Source organism: Apodemus sylvaticus, chromosome 2, assembly GCF_947179515.1.
Source record: "Apodemus sylvaticus chromosome 2, mApoSyl1.1, whole genome shotgun sequence".
Lineage (NCBI taxonomy): Eukaryota > Metazoa > Chordata > Mammalia > Rodentia > Muridae > Apodemus > Apodemus sylvaticus.
Genome location: NC_067473.1, coordinates 151,061,506 through 151,081,551, shown reverse-complemented (window position 1 = coordinate 151,081,551; position 20,046 = coordinate 151,061,506). Strand labels below are relative to the sequence as shown.

At 47.6% G+C, this 20,046-nt stretch overlaps 1 protein-coding gene across 3 annotated transcripts in view; it reads right to left on the bottom strand.

The window, feature by feature from the left end:
• Cacna2d4 (calcium voltage-gated channel auxiliary subunit alpha2delta 4) overlaps positions 1-20,046 on the bottom strand; it is a 120,333-nt gene that overhangs the window by 84,176 nt on the left and 16,111 nt on the right. For all 3 annotated transcript variants that reach the window (XM_052174698.1, XM_052174699.1, XM_052174700.1), the window contains exons 7-13: positions 8,498-8,558; positions 7,824-7,974; positions 5,746-5,820; positions 4,840-4,929; positions 4,626-4,739; positions 4,169-4,247; positions 789-922 (exon numbers count right to left, since the gene is read on the bottom strand). In XM_052174698.1, the coding sequence (XP_052030658.1) occupies positions 789-922; positions 4,169-4,247; positions 4,626-4,739; positions 4,840-4,929; positions 5,746-5,820; positions 7,824-7,974; positions 8,498-8,558 (704 nt within the window). The remainder of the gene's footprint in view (positions 1-788; positions 923-4,168; positions 4,248-4,625; positions 4,740-4,839; positions 4,930-5,745; positions 5,821-7,823; positions 7,975-8,497; positions 8,559-20,046) is intronic.

The following is a 20,046-nucleotide window of genomic DNA, read 5'->3' as shown; positions in this document are numbered from 1 at the left end:
GCCTCGGGAGCTTGGGAGGCAACACAGATTTGTGGTGAATAAGAGGTGAGTGTGTGAGCCCTGAGGACTCCTGTGTGGTTGCCTTCTAAGGGGCTCAGCAGGACCGCCATGCTATCCCCTAGAAGCAGAGAGCTGGGGCTTGATCTGGGGAGTTAAAGTATGGCAGGAAGGAGCCTGGTTGCTGTGACCAGGAGCCTCACCAGCTGAGATGCCCAGAGACAAATCTCTTACGCTTCTTCTCTGCCTTGGTCTTACTTAAGCTGCTTATTTAATCCTGGTTTGTTTATTGTCACAAGGTAGGTGGCTACACACAGGTGCGATTTGGGAGGAGGTGGGAAAGTCTCCCTCACATCCCCCAAAACATCTTCAATGACCTCCTGTTTTGGAGATTTCTATTCCTCTGGTAAGACATTGCCTCTTCCAGCCTGTGACATGCAGGACGTGCCAGGATGAAGCTACAGAATGGTGGATCACTGCTGTGAATATTTTCTTCCCATGGCTGGTAGGAGAGGACAATATGGCGGGCGATGGGGAGTGGAAAGGAACACAGGGGTGGGGTGTCGGTTGCGCAGGGATCTAGGCCTCTGGGGCAGGTGGATACAAAGTGGTGCTCTGCTTAGGCTGAGGGCTGCGGGAGGGGGGGGGAGGGAGGGCGTGGAAGGCTTTTTATCACACTTGATGACTCCTCCCATGGAGGCACAATGTTGGGCTCTCCGGACCAAGGGACCAAGACGTCATCTTTTGCTCCTCTCCTTAACCCTGGCCTCCCCGCCCGTCAGTGTACGCACCCGGCTGTCCATATAAGCCTCCGTCCAGATGATGTCGTGGTCGTGGTTGATGACCATGGGACGGCTAAGCACGTGCAGGTACTCCATCACGTTCTCCTGCGCGTCAGCCAGTGTGGAGATCTGTGTGTAGTAGCCTGCAGAGGGCAGGGCTCTGTGACCACAGGACGCAAAGGACAAGCAAACCCTGCTTGGTCACTTGTAGAGTCCATGCGCACTCCCAGAGTCTGGGTGCTCCTACCTGGGCCCCCCTCCTTCCTGGAGGTCATGCCTTGTCTCCTAGTACAAGACAAAGAAAGGCCCTCTCTGCTCCAGTTTGGAAGATCTTGGAGGAATCCTCCCATCACTAATATTTCCCCAAACAGCAGCAGGGGCTTCTGCGGCAGCAGTGGCGCCCACCAACGAATCTCACACGTGTCATGCTCAACGAGAATCGGTTTGGAGACCCCAACAAGATGGCAGCTCTCGTCCTCCCGTGTCCACAGCTCCTAGTTTCCCTCCTCACCAGTCTTCCTCAGGCTACGGAGCAGTCTGCTCTATTCTTTTCAGGATAGCCACAGCACTATTGAGAAGGGCACCTGGCTAACGAGGCCGTGCATGGTTTAGACTTCCGGTCTCACTGCCCACTACCTCCCTGAGCCATGTGTTTCACATGCCAGCAAAATGGGACCGCTTTGCTTTCTACCACGCCTCACACCTGGGGCGTGCTAGTCCCCTGAGGTGAAAGGCCCTTCTTTAAACTCCCAAACTGGGGGAGTATCTTTCCCATTGGTCCTTGCACCCTGCCCAGCCTGCACCCTGTCCAGCGCATGTCCTGGTGCCATCATGACACATTCAAGTTATATTACACCCCAGGGCCACACACTGGCTCCACCAAGGTCAAGACTGAGCCATTTGTCCCATCAGCCCTTGAGCCACAGCCTTCGAACAGCACCGAGTACAAAGATCATGCACAGTAAATTTTGTTGAATCAACAGAATTATAATTGCAAGCCTAGGTCATGGGTTCTAATCCCATATAGAAGAGAATTCTTGGTACACACACACACACACACACACACACACACAAACCATTATTCCGTGGAAAGTGCTGACTTGTTGCATATGGTAACTTGTACATGTGATCCTAGCACTTGGGAGGCTGAGGCAGTAGGATCACCATGACTTGAAGTTGTTCTGGGATATCCAGCAAAAGCTTGTCTTGTACAACTAATGAATAGGGTTGGTAGGATGGCTCAGTGGGTAGAGGCACTTGCCAAGAAGTCTGACAATCTAGTAGGTTCAATGCCTGGAACCTCACGATTGAAGGAGAGAATTGACTTCCACATGTATGTGACTGGGCACGTGCACAGACAGATATGCACGCATACACAAAGAATAAATAAATGAAAAGTTAAAAAAGTTAACCACCTTCATAAAAAAAATCAATCAAGAAATAAAAAGGGGTGGAGTAATGGATCAGTCAGTGACACACTTGCCAAACATGAAGACCTGAGTCTCACCCCCAGAATCCATGTTAAATTTTTTTTTTTTACTGGCTTGCTCTCACAGTCCAGTGCTGGAGAGGCAGAGATGGGTGGATCCCCGAGCCTCTCCAGATAGCCAGTCCAGCTCAGTCAGTAAGAAAAATCCAAGATAGATGGTCTCTCCTCAGGGACGTCCTGTCTCCTGACATCCTCAGGCCTACACACACACACACACACACATACACACACACACACACACACACACACACACACACACACACACACACGTGCACACAGATAAGGAAGAGAAAAGGTGACTGTCTGCTTTTGTCTTTGAACAGAGTCAATGCCTTAATCTTCCACAACAGGAATGAAGGCGGGGCCTGAGACAGCTGATATTGAAAATGTGGGTCCCTTCTTGCTTCCCACCTGTCTTCTGTGTTGTGTATTTGTACAAGGCTTTGTTTGAGGAGACAGTTCTCTTGTGTAAGTGACTTCTGATTTGCAATTCGGATGACTGTAAGCCTGGAGTCCCTGCGGAGTTGACTGTCTGCTCCAGCTTCAGAGAAATCTGCCCTCCCTTTCTCTGAACAATGGGGGGCAGGCTGCACTGTACAGCTCCAGAAGAGGCCTGGCCCTCAGTATTGCTATCCCTCTGTCTCTGTGTGGACTGCAGAGCACTTCCCCAAGACATTTCCCTCTTGGTTGTGAGTCTAGCCTTTAATGGCCGAGCCATCTCTCCAGCCTGCTCCTCCACTGCTGGTGGGGTTGTAGGCTGGTGCAACCACTCTGGAAATCAGTTTGTTGGTCCCTCAGAAAACTGGGCATAATATTACTGGAGGACCCTGTTATACCACTCCTGGGCATACACCCAGAGGATTTTCCAGCATGTAATAAGGACACATGCTCCACTATGTTCAAAGCAGCCCTATTTATAATAGCCAGGGGCTGGAAAGAGCCCGGATGTCCCTCAACGAAGGAATGAATACAGAAAATGTGGTATATTTGTACAATGGAATACTAATCAGCTACTGAAAAACAATGAATTCATGAAATTCTTAGGCAAACGGATGGAAGTGGAAAATATCATCCTGAGTGAGGTGACCCAGTCATGAAAGAGCACACACCGTATGCACTCACTGATGAGTGGATAGTAGCCCAGAAGCTTGGAATACCCAAGACACCATTCACATATCAAATGATGCCCAAGAAGAAGGAAGAACAAAGTATGGATACTCTGGTCCTTCTTAGAAGAGGGAACAAAATATCCAGAGATGGAGATACAGAGACAAAGTATGGAGCAGAGTCTGAGGGAAAGACCATCCAGAGAGACTACCCCACCTAGTGCTCCATCCCACGTTCAGTTACAAAACCCAGACACTATTATCGATGCCCACAAGTACTTGCTGACCCGAGCCGGATATAGCTGTCACCTGGGAGGCTCTGCTAGTGCATGACAAATACAGAGGGGGACACTCTCAGCCAGCCATTGAACTGAGCACAGGGTCCCCAATGGGGGAGCTAGAGAAAGGACCCAAGGAGCTGAAGGGGTTTGCAGTGCCATAGGAGGAACAACGATATGAGCCACCCAGTACTCCCAGAGCTCCCAGGGACAAAACCATCAACCAGATCATACACATGGTGTTACCCATGGCTCCAGGTGCATAGGCAGCAGAGGATGGCCTTGTTGGACATCAAAGGGAGGAGAGGCCCCTGGTCCTGGAAAGGCTCGATGCAGCAGTGTAGGGGAATACCAGGACAGGGAAGCGGGAGAATGTTGATTAGGGAACAGGGGAAGGGGAGATGGCTTATGGGATTTTTTTTGGGGGGGGACCAGGAAAGGGGAAATCATTTGTAATGTAAATAAAGAATATATCTAAAAAAAAATACGCGTTTCACTTAAAAATTAGTCATTTACCTTTATTGTTGCAGGCAATCCACTTCATGCGGTCAGCGAAAGTCACTTCTCTTCCAATAAGGTAGGTGAAGACGCGGACCTGTCCGTAAGAGATGGGCTGAGCAGCTGCAGGCAGCATCGGTGTATTCATGCAGGGCTCACATCTAGGGCCATGCATGTCTCTGTTCTGGACTCTCCAGTTGCACCCTCTTAGGTTGGAGAAAGTTCAGAGGGGCCTGGCAGGGTCCTGATGAGCATGGAGCAGTTCTTAAGTCTCAAAACCATGCCCGTCCTATGACCCGCAGCTGTTACAGCCCTCCTGTGGGCCCAGGTTGCTGTAACTTTGGGATACTCAGAACCTAGGGGAACAGGTAAACAAGTCTAATGGGAAAGAATTTTGGACTTGGGGTTGCACTACACACAAGACTACTGTGACTTAGGAGATGGCTCCCTTGGCATCGGGAGAGGCGTCAGTCACCTTGCGGTCTGGCCAGTTATAGGTCTCAAACACGGGCTCATAGTCTTCCACAGCCCCGTCAGAGATAAGCATGATGGCCTGGTTGCAGAGACTTCCTTGTCTGGACTCTTGGAACTGAGGGATAGAAATGAGGGCTTCATGACGGGCCACAACCTGCATTTGTAAACAGTCTTCCTCTCTCCCCACCCTCCCAGGCTCCACCAGCAGTTAGTACCTGCTTCAAGATCTGGAAAGCTTCAGTTAGAGCTTGACTCACGATTCCCACGCCTTTGACCATCAGCTCATCCACCAACTGCTTGAAATGCTGTCAGGGCATGGGGGTGGGGTGGGGTGGGGTGGGGGGTGGGGAGGGTGTGTAAATACAAGGTGAGGCTAGGAGGATCAAATGGGTCCAGGAATCCTTGTCTCTGCTCCTAATTGGGGAGGGTGCTTAGAATGTTGTCAGTGCCTGGCTGCTCCACAGGGCAGCCAGACACACTCACTTGAGTCCATGTTTTTCAAATGCCCAAAGATGAACTAAGTGTGGAAGGCTTGGTGCCAATCTCTCTTCTCCTAGAAGGCAGTGCCAAGGATTTGGCTAAATAGAGGGTGTACAGTCCAGAGTAACCACTGTGTACTGGCTGGTTTTGTGTGTCAACTTGACACAGGCTGGAGTGATCACAAAGAAAGGAGCTTCAGTTGGGGAAGTGCCTCCATGAGATCCAGCTGTGGGGCATTTTCTCAATTAGTGATCAGGGGGGAAGGGCCCCTTGTGGGTGGTGCCATCCCTGGGCTGGTGCTCTTGGGTTCTATAAGAGAGCAGGCTGAGCAAGCCAGGGGAAGCACGCCAGTAAGTAACATCCCTCCATGGCCTCTGTATCAGCTCCTGCCTTCCTGATCTGCTTGAGTTCTAGTCCTGACTTCCTTTGGTGACAGCAATGTGGAAGTGTAAGCTGAATAAATCCTTTCCTCCCCAGCTTCTTGGTCATGATGTTTTGTTCAGGAATAGAAACCCTGAGGAAGACACACTGACTTGCTTTGCTCTTCCCAGGGGCCACGTGGGGGGCAGGGCACTGTATAGCAGCCTTCGCGGCTACCTTCTCTGACCCCGATGGGCGCTTCTGCTGTGGAGGACACTCACCTCTCTGTTGTCTCGATCTGCTTGGACGAGGATGCCTTTGAAGCAGGGCTCGATGTAGTGGACATAGTCATTGTACTGAGAGCCAAGTAAAGGAGAGAGAGAGAGAGAGAGAGAGAGAGAGAGAGAGAGAGAGAGAGAGAGAACATGTCTCACCTGGGCAACTGAGCAGCACTATCTTGGGTTGCCTGAACAGAGTAAGCAGAGGATCTTGACTCTACAACTGCTCCCTAAATCCTTGTTCTGATGTGAGGTGCACCTTCTTGAGTGTGCTGAGAACCCGCCAATCCTTAGAGAATTCCTGTGTGTACCAGCAGGCACTTTCCACCAATCCCAGAGCCCTCCTTGCATAGATCCTTCCCCGGCCTGAGTAGGGATTCCAAACTACTGGTTGCTGTTCTTTGATAGAAGGTCTTATCATGCAGCCCAGGCTGGCCTGAAATTTAAGCCATATCTCTTGGCTTGGGTTCTAGACTCCTGAGATTATAGGTTTGGGCCAACAGCTAGTTACATATATAGCTCCTCTTTGTCTGTACACATGTCAGTGGCCATTTAGCTATCCAGAGGGAGAAACGTGAATTATTATTGCCTCCCTTTCTATTTCCCTGGTAGTTTGAATACAGATGTTCAGGGTCTATAACCCACTGTCTGCTTAAGTAAGATGGGAGAGAGAAGACACATAATTACACCATGGAAGAGCTAGGGCTACACTGGGACTGCTGGGAGTTTCTCTGAGGAAGCAGAGCTGAGTGTGGGATGGTAGAGCTGCAGGCTGAGGGACAGTGGTCTTCCCCTCCCTGGTAGAGCATGGAACCTGTCTATGTGGCCATCAGACAGTACAGGCTCCAAGATGGAGGCAGAAGTCAGCCCAGGGAAGAGCTGTCTAGCAGTGAGGGAGGCCATGGGCAAGCTGAGCCTTGGGTAGCAACTCAGGGTCTGGACCCCGCAGCAGGATCATTCTGAAGTGAGACACTTTTGCCCAAGCCTGTCTACACGGTACATAAATTCCACCAACAGCTAGATATGGTAGCAACTGTGCAGACTGGCGAAGGATTTTGCATCAAGTGGCCTTCAAAATGACACACCAGGGTGGTTGTCAATGCTGCTTCTGTGGAGCTCAAGTGGTCCCTGTTTGGTTATACTTTTAGGCATCTCCTTTCCGCCTGTGTATCTGGGCTTTTGGGAAGAGGAAAGGGAGAAGAAGAATAGCAGAGTGAGTGTGCAAGGCCACCGACCTCCTGTGGATGGGATCCGCCAGCAGCCACCCTGCCAGGAGCCCACGGAGGGTACGGAGCACTGCAAAGGCTGGTGGTTCTCCGTAGCAGAGCCCAGACGCTGAGAAGCTGCTGGAGAATGCGGCCTTGACGAGGGGTGTGCACATTCACAAATTATTTCAGATGCTTTGAGGGGCCTTGTAACGCCACCTTGCAAAACCCCAGGCAGAGTGTGGGTGCTAATTCAGGAGTCCTCACTGTGGAGGAAGGTGTACCCCTTTATGGTGGGAAGCACTTGCGGCGGGAGACTCAGGCTCTTATGGTGAAGGGACTGAGGTAGCAGAATAAACTCCATTTTGTTTTTAAGACTCCATTCTAAGTTGACTTGCCCTTAGAGAGACATGGCCAACGAAGAAGCAAAAAACAGCAGGACAGATTCCATCCTTGTTCTCCAAACTCTATTTTAAGCTGCTGTCCTTGGAGAAAGCTACTGTCTAGAAAGCTACTGTCTGCTCTCCTTGAAGTGATATGGCCCTCACCCTTGGGCTCTGGGAAAGAGACCACCATTCCTTTGCCCTTTCATGTGATGCCAAAGCTTAGAAGCCCTGCTTGTGTTTTTTTGTCCTTTCTAACCCCCCCTCACCTAGAGCTGGGGGTGCTCTCCTTCCTGTTCTATCAGGAAGGTAGCATGCATGGCCCTGGCTCGAGTTTGAATAAAGACCCTCACGGGCTTGCATCGGAATTGTGGTTCCTGGTGGTCTCTTTGGGGGTTTTTGCAATCTGGGGACAACAACAGTACAGGAAAAAAATATTTCCCCAGAGCAGGTGAGAGCAAGGAGCAACTGTAGACCAGGAGGCCACCATTACCGCTAGGATGTTCACGAAGTCGTTCTCCCCCAGGGTGTCCAGTATGGTAGTGATGGTGTGCTTGGCAATCGCCATCCTCAGCCCTTTCATGCTGCCGCTCACGTCCACCAGAATGACGATGTCCTTGGGAGAAGTGGCGGCTTGTATGTACCTTAGCAGAAAGAAAGGCATCGGGAGGAAGGCCAAGGCTGCACTGCCCCTGACCGGGAGCCTCCGGTTCATTTATTTGGTCTGGACCATGGGTTTCCCCAAGTTTAGGCCAACGTCCCCTCGTCCCTAGGTTTCACTGAATGCTGTAACCCCTGGACATGGAGGCTGTTGAGGTGCTGAGATGGGGAATAAGCCTTCTTATTTTTGGCAGAGGACAGCCAGGGTCACTGAGGGCCTGGCAGCAGGAAAGGAGGGGGCTCAAATACACTGCTGATCTACCAGGAACAGGGCTGGGCAAGAACAGAGCTGGAGGCAGCCTGGGGTCCTGGAGGGAGGCCTGAGTTGGAGATAATGGGGAGGGAGGGAGGGAGGACGGTAGCCGGCAAGTCTTCCTATTCCTTGGTTGGATTAAATCACTGAGGTCCCCCTTAGTGTAGGGGAGGGTGGGAGGAAGCCACACAAAGCCCAGAGGATGGGTGAAATGCCGGGGTACAGTACCCCTCCTCTGGGGAGGGGGTGCTTACCAGCCACGGTTTCTGCAGTCGAAGGCGATGACTCCATTTTCATCAGGCGTCCACTTTATTCCTGGGGAAACAAAGGCTGCATTTCTCACCACCCAGCGAGTTGCCTGGAGGCCCTGGCTGTTGCTGACTAACCCTGGGATAGGTTCTGCTTCCGATACATGGTGATAATGCAGGTGATAATACACTGATAATGCAGGTGATAATACACGGCGACCGTGACATGGTGAGGGTACTAAGCTACACCCTGTAAACTGCGGCAGCTGGCAAGGTTGGCGGCCTCTTACTCTTCACAGAAAGGAAGATACTTACTGTCAAGACTGTCAGAGCCATAGTAGAGACCCACAGTGCCGGGGGCTTATTCGTGAGGCGAAACCTCATTTCAGATAGAGAAGAAGAGCTGTGGGAGCCATGCCCATCTGGCTGTGGGCACAGCAGTGAGATCCAGTGCTCTGACCTGCTCCCTCCCCAGCCAGGTGGCTCATTAGCATGCGTGGTCCCTCCTGGGCTGAGAACATGTTACTAGCTAATTTGATTTCAGGAACTCTCTCGTGATGGCAAAGCAGAGTTGGGGTTCAGTAGCTGTCTCCTGGATGGGGGGGGGGAGCCTGAGTAACCTTGCTTGAACCCTAGCAGAGTGCGGGTGTTGGATTTCGTCTCTTCTTCTAAACATGAGTTGGGACAAATGCACAAAAAACCCCACAGCAGCGTGCTGCACAAACCCTCCGTGGAGAAAGAATAATCAGGAATAATGGGTTCAAAATGAGTGAGAACAGATGGGATTGTGATATGCTAGACAAAGCGCTGAGGCGAAACCCAGCAGCCTTGCTGCCTTCTGGCTTGATGGCAGGTGGGAACCGAGAGGCTGGGGCTTCAGGGCCTTTCCCCAAGAGCACCAAGTGTCAATGGAGTCCTCAGGGTGAGGGAGCAGCCAAAAGCCAAGTTCTTGAAGGAAGAAAGCAGGGTAGGAGGAAAGGGAAGGCTGTGTGGGGTTGTGTGGCATGGGTTTGACCTAGGCTACAGGTCAAAGAAGAGCGAAGCCCTCCCGAGCCACACTGACAGCAGCGAGGTCATGGGCTGATCTCAGATTGACAGCGGTGGGGTCATGGGAGTCTGATCTGAGATTGGCAACGGTGGGGTCATGGGAAACTTGGTTTCAGAACGGTGAGGAGGAGGAGGAGCTGAGCTGACAATCTTGGCCTGAACCAAAACCTTAGAACAGAAGGCTTTGGCCACCCTGGAGGCCTTACCTTCAAGTTGAAACAGAAATGAAGGTTCCTTCCCTTCCTTCCTCCCTCCCTTCCTCCCTCTCACCCTCCCTCCTTCCCCAAGCCCTCACCAGTCCTTCCCTCATGGTTCCAGGCCTACAGGATTCCCCAGGGTTCGAGCAGCACTGGCTCACACAAGAAGATCAAAGGCACAAGGAACAAGAGTGAGAGGCAGAGGCAGTGAAAGCAAGGCCTTGGGAGGTGTCTTCCCCAGAGCTACAGATAGTGCAGTCACCAAATACAAAACACAGGCCGGGTGTGTTACATCACCCAGATCTGAAATGACCCCACCTGGTCCCCAGCACATGGTGTCCCATGGGGAATGTTGAAGTGTTGCCCGAGTGGGAGGAGGTTAGGTTACTGGTGTGTACACCTTCAAGTGGGTATCGGGACCCTGCGCCTATTTTTCCTTTTGATTTCCCTGTCACCATAGCGTAAGTAGCTTTGCTTTACCATGCACCCTATCATGATGTTCTGTATTGTCATGGGAACAAAGTGACAGGGCCAGGTGACCATGACAACTTATGGCAACATAAGCCACAATAACCCTGTCTTCCTCGTAAGCTCATTATTTCAGGTATTCTGTCATACTGAGGAGAAACGAATCAGCACAGAATGTTTGAGAAACCACAGTGAACAGTCGATGAAAAAAGACAAAAAAGTGAAAAATCAAAGCTAGGCAGTGGGCCAACCTGGTCTACATAGCAAGTTCCAGGATAACAAGAGGTATGTAATAGAGAGACCCCCTTTCAAAGAAAGAAAGAAAGAATGAGAGAGAGAAAGGAGAGAGAGAGAAAGAGAGAGAGAGAGAGGAAGGAAGGAAGGAAGGAAGGAAGGAAGAAAGAAAGAGAAAGAAAGAAAGAAAGAAAGAAAGAAAGAGAAAGAAAGAAAGAAAGAAAGAAAGAAAGAAAGAAAGAAAGAAAGAAAGAAAGAAAGAAAGAAAGAAAGAAAGAAAGAAAGAAAGAAAGAAAGAAGGCAAGCAATCTGGGAGTTGTGGAGCATGCCTTTGATCCCAGCACTCAAAAGATGAGGCAGGAGGATGTCTATGAGTTAGAGGCCAGCCAGCCTGGGTTGTGTAATGAGACTCTGTGAAGAAGAGAGGGTGGGGGAGGAAAAGGAGGAGGACAAGGAGAATAAGCTGGGACGTGCAGCCCTGGGTGCACGAAGGGACAGGGAGCAGAGACTGCAATTTTTAAGTCAGGTCATAGTAATCTTATCTGTGGGGATGAAAATTTTGAAATGCTAGTTGATGATAAAGTGAAATCAGGACAGGGGAGGGGTCAGGATAGGGGTGGGGGTCAGGACAGGGGAAGGGTCAGGACAGGGGAAGGGTCAGGACAGGGGAGGAGTCAGGACAGGGGAGGAGTCAGGACAGGGGAGAGGTCAGGACAGGGGAGAGGTCAGGGCAGGGGAGGGGTCAGGAGCACAGGACTTCTAAAGTCCTTTCTTGGAAGGAATTCTTTTGTTTGGAAGATAATAGTATGTATTTGTAGTGCTCTGCTGTGTTGAATATGCCTGAGGAGATCGTAAAGTAATAGCAGAAGGATTGGAAGCAGGTGGGGAGCTTATTTTTAAATGGATACACCAAGAAGGAGGAAGAAAATGGATGAAGGAGATTTATCAAAAAAGATGATGGTTTAAAAAAGAAAAAATATGGAGACTAGAAAAAAATTTAAAATAAGACTTTACACTCCAACAACAACAAAAATGCAAACACCATTAACTAGTCAGTACAAACAAACGACTGTCCACTTGGGTAAAAATTTAAGAGCTATAAAGTACTTTTAAGAGACATTGAGGTAAAATTGTTAGGATTCTGTCTGAACTCCTCCCCAAAAGCTCCCTGGCAACAGCCAGGTATGCCCCGCCCCACTGTTACCTGGCAACAGCCAGGTATGCCCCGCCCACTGTTACCTTGCCCCGCCCACTGCAAAAGGGGATGCTTGGCCCCTCCCCTCTCATCTCTCTTGCCCTCTTGGGCTTTTCCCTCCCCTCTCTCTCCACGTGGTCCTGGCCGGCCTCTACTTCTCTCTGCTCTCTCCCTCTCTCTGCCTCTACTACTGTCTTAACTCCCCTTCCCATGCCCTAAATAAACTCTATTCTATACTATACCTATAGGGATGCCTCGGCATGGGCCCGCTGAGGCACCCCCTTCCCCTACACACCCATAGAACATATTCTTATGCCTAGTTCTCTTTTTATGATCACAACAAAAATGACATTAAAAAGCTAAAAACAAAAAGATGGAAAAATGTGTCCTGTGAATGCCACTCTCTGACATCCAAGAAAGCAATTTAAAATGAAGTGTTGGGCAGGGTTGGGGGGGTGTGTGTGATGAAAATCCAGACACAATAAGCAGACACAGCCACAGCGACCCAAAACATTGAAACAAAACCATCAGTACGACAGAGCCAAAGATGCAGGGTTTTCTATTGACCCGAAGAACTCATACATTTCCTCTCTAGCACACACAGGGTGTTAACAGCTGGAGATGTACCAGACATTAAAACCAGTTTCAGTTGACTTCAGTTATTACCACACAGATCACAGAGCAACGGAGTCAGGAATTTATTGTATTATTTTTAACTAGACATATGTGTGTGGGAGCCAGAAGAGGAAAACGTGTCTTAGGACGCTGAGATTGCCAGTGTCCACAGAGGCCAAAGCTGCAGAATTCCCCCGAGCTGGAAAGACAGGCAGTCAGGACAGGCAGTCGTAAGACACCCTGACCTAAGCACTTGAGCCCTCTTCGAGGACAATGTCCATTCTCACCCACTGGGCTGTCTCCCTCAGCCAGGGTTTTAGAATTTATAGTGAAAACATAAGTTGAAATGGCTGTATGTTTGGAAGTTAAAATTATGCTTCATATAACTAAAGCATTGCTGGATAAATCATGGGAAATTGGAGATGCAGCGGGGTTGGTCAGTGCTTGTCTGGCGCGCACCGTGCCCTGGTCCATCTCCAGCACCACATAAAGCAGGTCCGATGGCACGTGCGTGCGTGCCTGCCGTCCTAGCGCTGGGGGTGGAGGAGCCTGAGCCCAGGTCAGCCGGAGAGCTGGCTTGTGGATAAAGGTGCGTCCTGCCCAGCTGATGACCAGTTCAGTCCCTGGGGCCCACAGAGTGAGGGCGAGACCTGAGTCCTGAGGTTGTCCTCCGACTCCACACTCAGGCTAGAGCATGTGTGTGCCCGCCAAACAAACAGTGTGACAAAACAAAAAGAGAAACCAAGGTCATTCTTGGCTACACAGAGAGTTTGAGACCAACCTGGACTATAGACTCTATAGACTGAAACTCTCTCTCTCTCTCTCTCTCTCTCTCTCTCTCTCTCTCTCTCTCTCTCTCTCTCTCTCTCTCTCTCTCTCTCTCTCTCCCTCTCTCCTCTCTCCTCTCTTTCTCCCTCTCTCTCCTCTCCATATGTGTCTGTCAGTCTGTCTGTCTCTAAAAAATATTTAATCATTTCTTGTGCAGTCCTTACTGGATTTTCAAAATTTTATTAGCTTCATAGACTAGATTGGAAAGTATTTTCTCTTTTTATGGTTTCTGCAATTATTTGAATAAGACTAGAGTGCTCATTCTTCTGAAAGCTTAATTAGCTATTTTTAAAAACATTGTTTTTTAAGAGAGACATTGTTTTGAAATTCACTTAGACCATCAATATGTTTACATGAAATTGATTATGTCTTTATATTTTTCTCTTTCTTTCCTTCTTTTTTCTTCCTTCCTCCCTTCTTCCCTCCCTCCCTCCCTCTCTTCCTTCCCTTTCTTCCTTTCCTTTCTTTGTCCATTTTTAACACAGGGCCTTACCGTGTAGCCCTAGCTGGCCTAGAATTCACTATGTAGAGTAGGCTGGCCTTGCAATTACAAAGATTTGCCTGCCTCTGCCTCTGGGGTGCCAGGATTAAAGGTGAGTCCATCACCATGCCCTGCTATTTCTTCTTGAAAATTAAATGAAATACCTTTTTCAAAATTCAAAATTAATTCATTCACCTGAGTTTTCAGATTGATTTGTATGCATTAATATCTTTGAAATGTCTCCTATATATGTAACTATGTTTCTTTTTATTTATAATATTTGACATTTTTAAAATTAATTTCCAAATAATTGGCTGGTCTTGCTGGGAACTCTCTGTTGTTCTTGTTCAGTGCTGGGGTGAAATCCAAGCCCTGGGCATGCTGGGAAAGTGCTCTCCAGCCCTTCAGACATCATTCTGTGTCTTTATTTCTTAGTTTCCTCTTTCATCTATTTTAGTTCTAACTTTTTATGTTTATGTTGACATGTTGGGATTACAATTCTCTCTCTTCTCTCTCTCTCCCTCACCCTCCCTCCCTCCCTTTCTCCCCCCCCCCTCTCTCTCTCTCTCTCTCTCTCTCTCTCTCTCTCTCTCGCTCACACACACACACACACACACACCTGGAACTCGTCGTGTAGCTCAGGCCGAGCTTCACCGTGTGTCAGTTCTCTTGTCTAACTAAGCGCCCTGAATGACTATTATAGGTGTGAGCCTCCATGTCTGGTAAGAAAGGAAAGTCACATGACCATTTTCTTTACAAGTTGCCTTAGTTAAGGTTTTATTGCTGTGAAGGGACACCACGCAACTCTTATAAAGGATATTTAACTGGGGCTGGCTTACAGTTTTAGAAGCGTAGTCCATTAGCATCATGGCAGGAAACATGGTGGCATACAGGCAGACATAGTGCTGGAGAAGTTGAGAGTGCTACATCTTGATCTGCAGGCAGCAGGAGACTGCCACATTAGGCCTAGCTTGAGCACAGGAGACCTCAAAGCCCACCCCTACAGTGACAAGCTTCCTGCAACAAGGCCACACCTCCTCCAACAAGGCCACACCTCCTCCAACAAGGCCACACCTCCTCCAACAAGGCCACACCTCCTCCAGCAAGGCCACACCTCCTAGTCATGCCACTTGCTATGGGCCAAGCATTCAAACATGTGAGTCTATGGAGACCATTCTTATTCAAACCATCACATTCTCTCCCTGGCCCCATAGGCTTGTAGTCATATCATGGGGCAGAAATATATTCAGTCCAGCTTCAAGTGCCGCTCCTTATGGACCAAGCATTCAGACACTTAAGCCAATGGGGGCCATTCCTGACCAAAGCACCATGCAAGTACAAATGCAAAAGTCATAGACAAGACATCAAGGAGTTCAATGTAGCGATGCATGAAAGGGTTTGCTAAAAGCAAGTCAGGGTATTGATAGGAATGCAAATACAGGTTCACAGTAGAAAATCCAAGAGTTAAGTGGGAAAAATGCAACATAACTTTCACAGAGGGGGAACATATCCAGTTAAGAACGAATGGAGAAGTGCTACTCTTACTGCTCAGGAGACTGTGACGTCAGACCACAGTGAAATACCATTATAGACTAACAGAGAATGTTGAGGGTCAGCAATACTCAGCTAAGTGTGACTCAGTACGATATCTTATTCATCACTTTAAGGGAATATAACTGATTCAAGTGTTTCGGAAAACATTTTTTTCCAAAGCTGAATATCTAGATATCTTAAGACCTAGCAAATTTATTCCTAGATACAGACTCAAGGGAAACCCCTGCAACATGCCTCAAAGGATGAGAATACTCACGGGTGGGGACAGGGTTCAGTGGTGGAACACTTGCCTAGCATGCAGAGGATCCTCTGTGTCATCCACAGTGTGTGTGTGTGTGTGTGTGAGAGAGACAGACAGACAGACAGACAGACAAAGAGACACAGACAGAGACAGAGAGAACGTGTCCAGAGCAATACTGTTCCTAAGGGTGAAAGACACGAGTGGGAAGCAGCCCATAGGGGACAAGGAGGATGGAGAGACTGTGACGCTGAGTCCTGGTGGCATCACACTGAATGAAAAAGCAAATTCTAAGAGTGCGTACACTAAGCGCTGGCTTCATATATTTTTAAAACAAGTGAAGCAGAGAAAGCCTGGAAGATGAGATGGCTGAGTGGGCGGCCCTGGGAGCCTGCCCACCTAGACAATAATTGCATGGTTTGAATGTGACTGATATCACTATTTGGGAACTTTTGAGTCTATTAAAGGCTTTCACCTTGGGGGAGAATTCTTGGAGGGTAAATTGTAGTTAGTGTCTATCAGTTTCGGCTCCTAGCATAGTAGCTGCCCACCTCCCATGCCAGTCCCGGGGCAGGCAGCTGTGTATGTATTCTTAGAGCAGCTAACGCACAGCTTACAGGAGTCAAGTTTGGCCCCAAAGATCCGGCTTTCCTAAAATAGAGGGTCCTGCCGACTTTGCTGAATCTGGTTACCAGGATGCACGCATGGAGACATGAAGACCGCTGGTGTCTCTGTTGTATTTCTCACTTTGGTGTGAGTCCCAACTCCTACCCCAAGTTACTCCTAGAAAATTTACAGATAAGGTATTTTCCTTCTCATCAATTCATTTTGCTGTTCTTGGAGACATGCATTAAAGGGAAGACTATTTTAAAACAACTGCACATATCAAAGTAGTCGTGCGTGTGACCAGAGATGTCTGAGACATTAAATATATACTTCAGACAGATCTTCAGTACAGAGTCAGCCTAGAACAATAAAGAAGGAAAAATAAAAAATAATAGCAAACCATGGAGAAGGTGTCTGATCTGCAGGATTACTACAGCAGTAGATTTAAATGTCCACTTTTCAATGAAAAAACAAACAAACAAACAAACAAACAAAAAAACCACCAGGCATACAAGGAAGTAGGAAAGTATGGCCCATTCAAAGGACTGGGAATTAATTGATAGAAACCATCTCTGAAAATAACCAGAACCTCAGATCTATCAGACAGAGAGACTTTGCAAAAGTCTTCAAGACATCCAAAGGAACAGAGGAAGGCATGGAGAAAGCCAAGCAACAATATATGAACAAAATGAAATATCAACAAAGAAAAAGATAAAAAAAATAAAAGGAAAATTTGGAGTTGTAAACACCGTAACTAAAATGAAAAAAAAAAAAAAAACCAAACAAACCTGACTACAATGTTTCAAAGGTAGACTCTGGCAGACAGAAAACTCAGTCAGTCAATGCACAGGTCAGACAATAGAGATTAGTGAGTGTGAAGAAAGTATAAGGTGTAGCAAAGAGTTCAGAGATGCATGAGAGGAGTGCCGGGAGGAGGAGAATGAGACAGAGACAGAGAGAGAGAGAGACAGAGACAGAGACAGAGAGACAAAGAGGAGAGGAAGTGAGGGAGAGAGACTATTTGAAGAAATAATGCTTCCAAACTTCTCAAAATTGATGAAGTATATAAATGGATAAATATAGCATTGATGATGTATAAAAATATAAACCTCCCCCTCAATTTTAAGTAAGATCAACAGAAAGGGACAATTTTAAGAGACACTATGGTCAAACTTTCAAAAGCCAACAAACAAGAAGGAAACAATGTTAAAGGCATCAGGAAAGAATGGATTCATCAATAAGGTAATCAGGAGATTTCTCATCAGAACTTAGGAGGCCAGAAGTCAATGGGCTGATTTATTAAAAGTGTATATGGATAGAATCATTACCATATCACAGTCACACATTAATTGTCACTAAAAGGTAGAAAGTGGGGGAGGAGTAATAATAGCAGATATTATACGATAAATAATAGCAGAGGGAGTGGTTTGTTGCTATTACATCTGTCCTACATGAGAGGCTCAAGGAAGTCCTGTACTTAAAAAGGAAAACACATTAGTTGTCACCCCAGATTCCAAGTCACAGTGCAGAGCTACAGCAATAAAACCAGTGTGGCACTGGCGTACAACCAGACACCCTGATCAACAAGGTTTCACATGTCAGCCCACACTCCTATAGCCGACTGATTTTTGACAGAGACCAACAATAAACATTGGAGAACAAAGCCCATCTTCAACAAACAATGTTGGTAGCTAAATGCAGACAAAAGAAACTAAGTTTTTCTTTCTCACCCTACTTAAAACTCAACTCTAGATGGATAAAAAGCCTCAACAAAAGACCTGGTACACTGTATGTATTCTATTCCAAAGCATTAAATACACTGAAGTGGTAGGCACAGGAAAGGGCTTTCTGAATGGGATCAGGATAGCACAGGCAGTAAGACCAACAGTTAATAAATGGTACCTTGTGAACTAAAACATAAAATATACCATCATTCACATGAAAAGGCAGATTGCAGAATGGGAAAAAAACATTTGCTAGCTGTACTGTCTGGTTTTGTGTCAACTTGACACAGGCTGGAGTTATCACAAGGAAAAGAGCTTCAGGTGAGGAAATGCCTCCATGAGATCCAGCTGTAAGGCATTTTCTCAATTAGTGATCAAGAGGGGAGTGCCCCTTGTGGATGGTGCCATCTTTGGGCTGGTAGTCTTGGGTTTTATAAGAAAGCAAGCTGAGGCAAGCCAGGGGAGTCAAGCCAGAAGTAACATGCCTCCATGGCCTCAGCTCCTGCTTCCTGACCTGCTAGAGTTCCAGTCCTGACTTCCTTTGGTGATGAACAGCAATGTGGAAATGTAAGCTTAATAAACCCTTTCCTCCTCAACTTGTTTCTGGGTCATGATGTTTGTGCAGGAAAAGAAATCCTGACAAAGACAAATTGGTACCAGCATAGTGGGGTATTCCTGTGACAACCTGACCATGTTTTGGGGAGGACTTTGGAAGGACTTTGGAACTTTGGGCTAGATGATCCATTTGGTGATAAGAGTTCTGTGGGATGTTATGTAGGAGCTTAGAAGATAATGTTGGGTACAGTGTAGAAGATGGAGGCCTGGCTTGTAAAATTTCAGAGGGAAGATTAAAGACTCTTATCAAGGCCACGTTTTGATTGTAAAGATTCTATGGTTTTGGTTAGCTGGGGCTGAAGAATCAGTTGTAATTAACAAAATACCAGAACTACTAAAGTGAAATCTTTGCATTACTGGGAGGACTATTGATGGTTAGCTGGAGCTAAGAAATTAGCAGTGATTAAGAAGAGACCAGCATCACTGAGGTGAAATCTTCTGGGAAGGGTTTCTAAGAGCACACAGAGGCTGTGTTCCAGAGATAGCTAAGGTTGTACCTTGTGCTGGTGTGGCTGGACTTGGTACTGTGTAAGTCACCCAGGTGGTACTGGTTTTAAAGGCATGAAGGGGTCATGAAGAGCAGCTGAGGCTTGGCACTGTGAGAGGCTGTGGAAAGCTATTGGTAAAGTGCAGCCTCAGTTGCAGTTGATGGCGCAGGACTGAAGGAGTCATGCAAAGGAGTTGAGGCTTGGCACCATGAAGAGAGCCTACGAGAGGTTATTGGTGATGCCTAGTTACAGCAGAAGACAGACGTGTTTTGGAGATGCTAGTGACATGAGATGACCACCAAGAACAGCAGCAACAGTGGAGTACAGGCAGCTGGAGCCTAGAAGACAAGCTGTGTGCTACAAAGGGCAGGGATTGCTCCGCGATCGTGTCTCCCAGCAATGACAGGGATGCTTCACCTATGACACTTCAACAATATGGCTGCCTAAACAAGACCTGACCAAGCACAACAGTAATAAACATGCTAACATGGAAGAGGTAAATCCCATGAAGTTTCAGTCCTACACCAAGAACTACAGGCAACTGAGAAATGCTGAGAGTGTAAGAAATTACACAGGGATGAACCTCCTAACTGGTTATCAGGTACTAATCGGTCAGCTCTGAAACTGTATCCATGCACTGAAAAAGTTGTATTTATATACTTATGCATATATGTACATATATGTGTGTGTATAATAACAAAGAAAAAGAAGCCATGAATTTGAGCAAGGAAGGGGGGCATAGAAGAGGTGGAGGAGGGAGGAAAGGAAAGGGAAGGGAGGAAATGATGCAATTATATATTAATTTGAAAAATAAGAAAAATAAAAATAAAAGAAATCATATAATTTGCGGGTAAATGGATAGAGCTGAAAACAGCCATTCTGAGTGAAGAAACCCAGGCCTAGATGGACAAGTGTCGCTCATTTGTGGAGAGTGATTCTGAATCTTCAGATACATGCACGCCACGTGCAATACCCACAGAGATAGAACATTAGCCAGAGACCACGGGGAACGGATTTACAGGGGAGGTAGTCTGCAGTGGAACCAAGGGATAAAGGGACCAATGGGGAAGAGTTACATGGCGTGGGCGTGGGAGGACGATGGCGAGGTGAGGATACAGGTAGCGGTAACTGACGCTACAGACCTTTTAAGAAAGTCACATGGAAACCCATTACCATAGAAGCTTCCTAGTGGAGTGACACAACAATGGGGTGACGATTCCTCCATTTGACACTGCAGGCTACAAATACAAAGCTCCGTGCCAGGG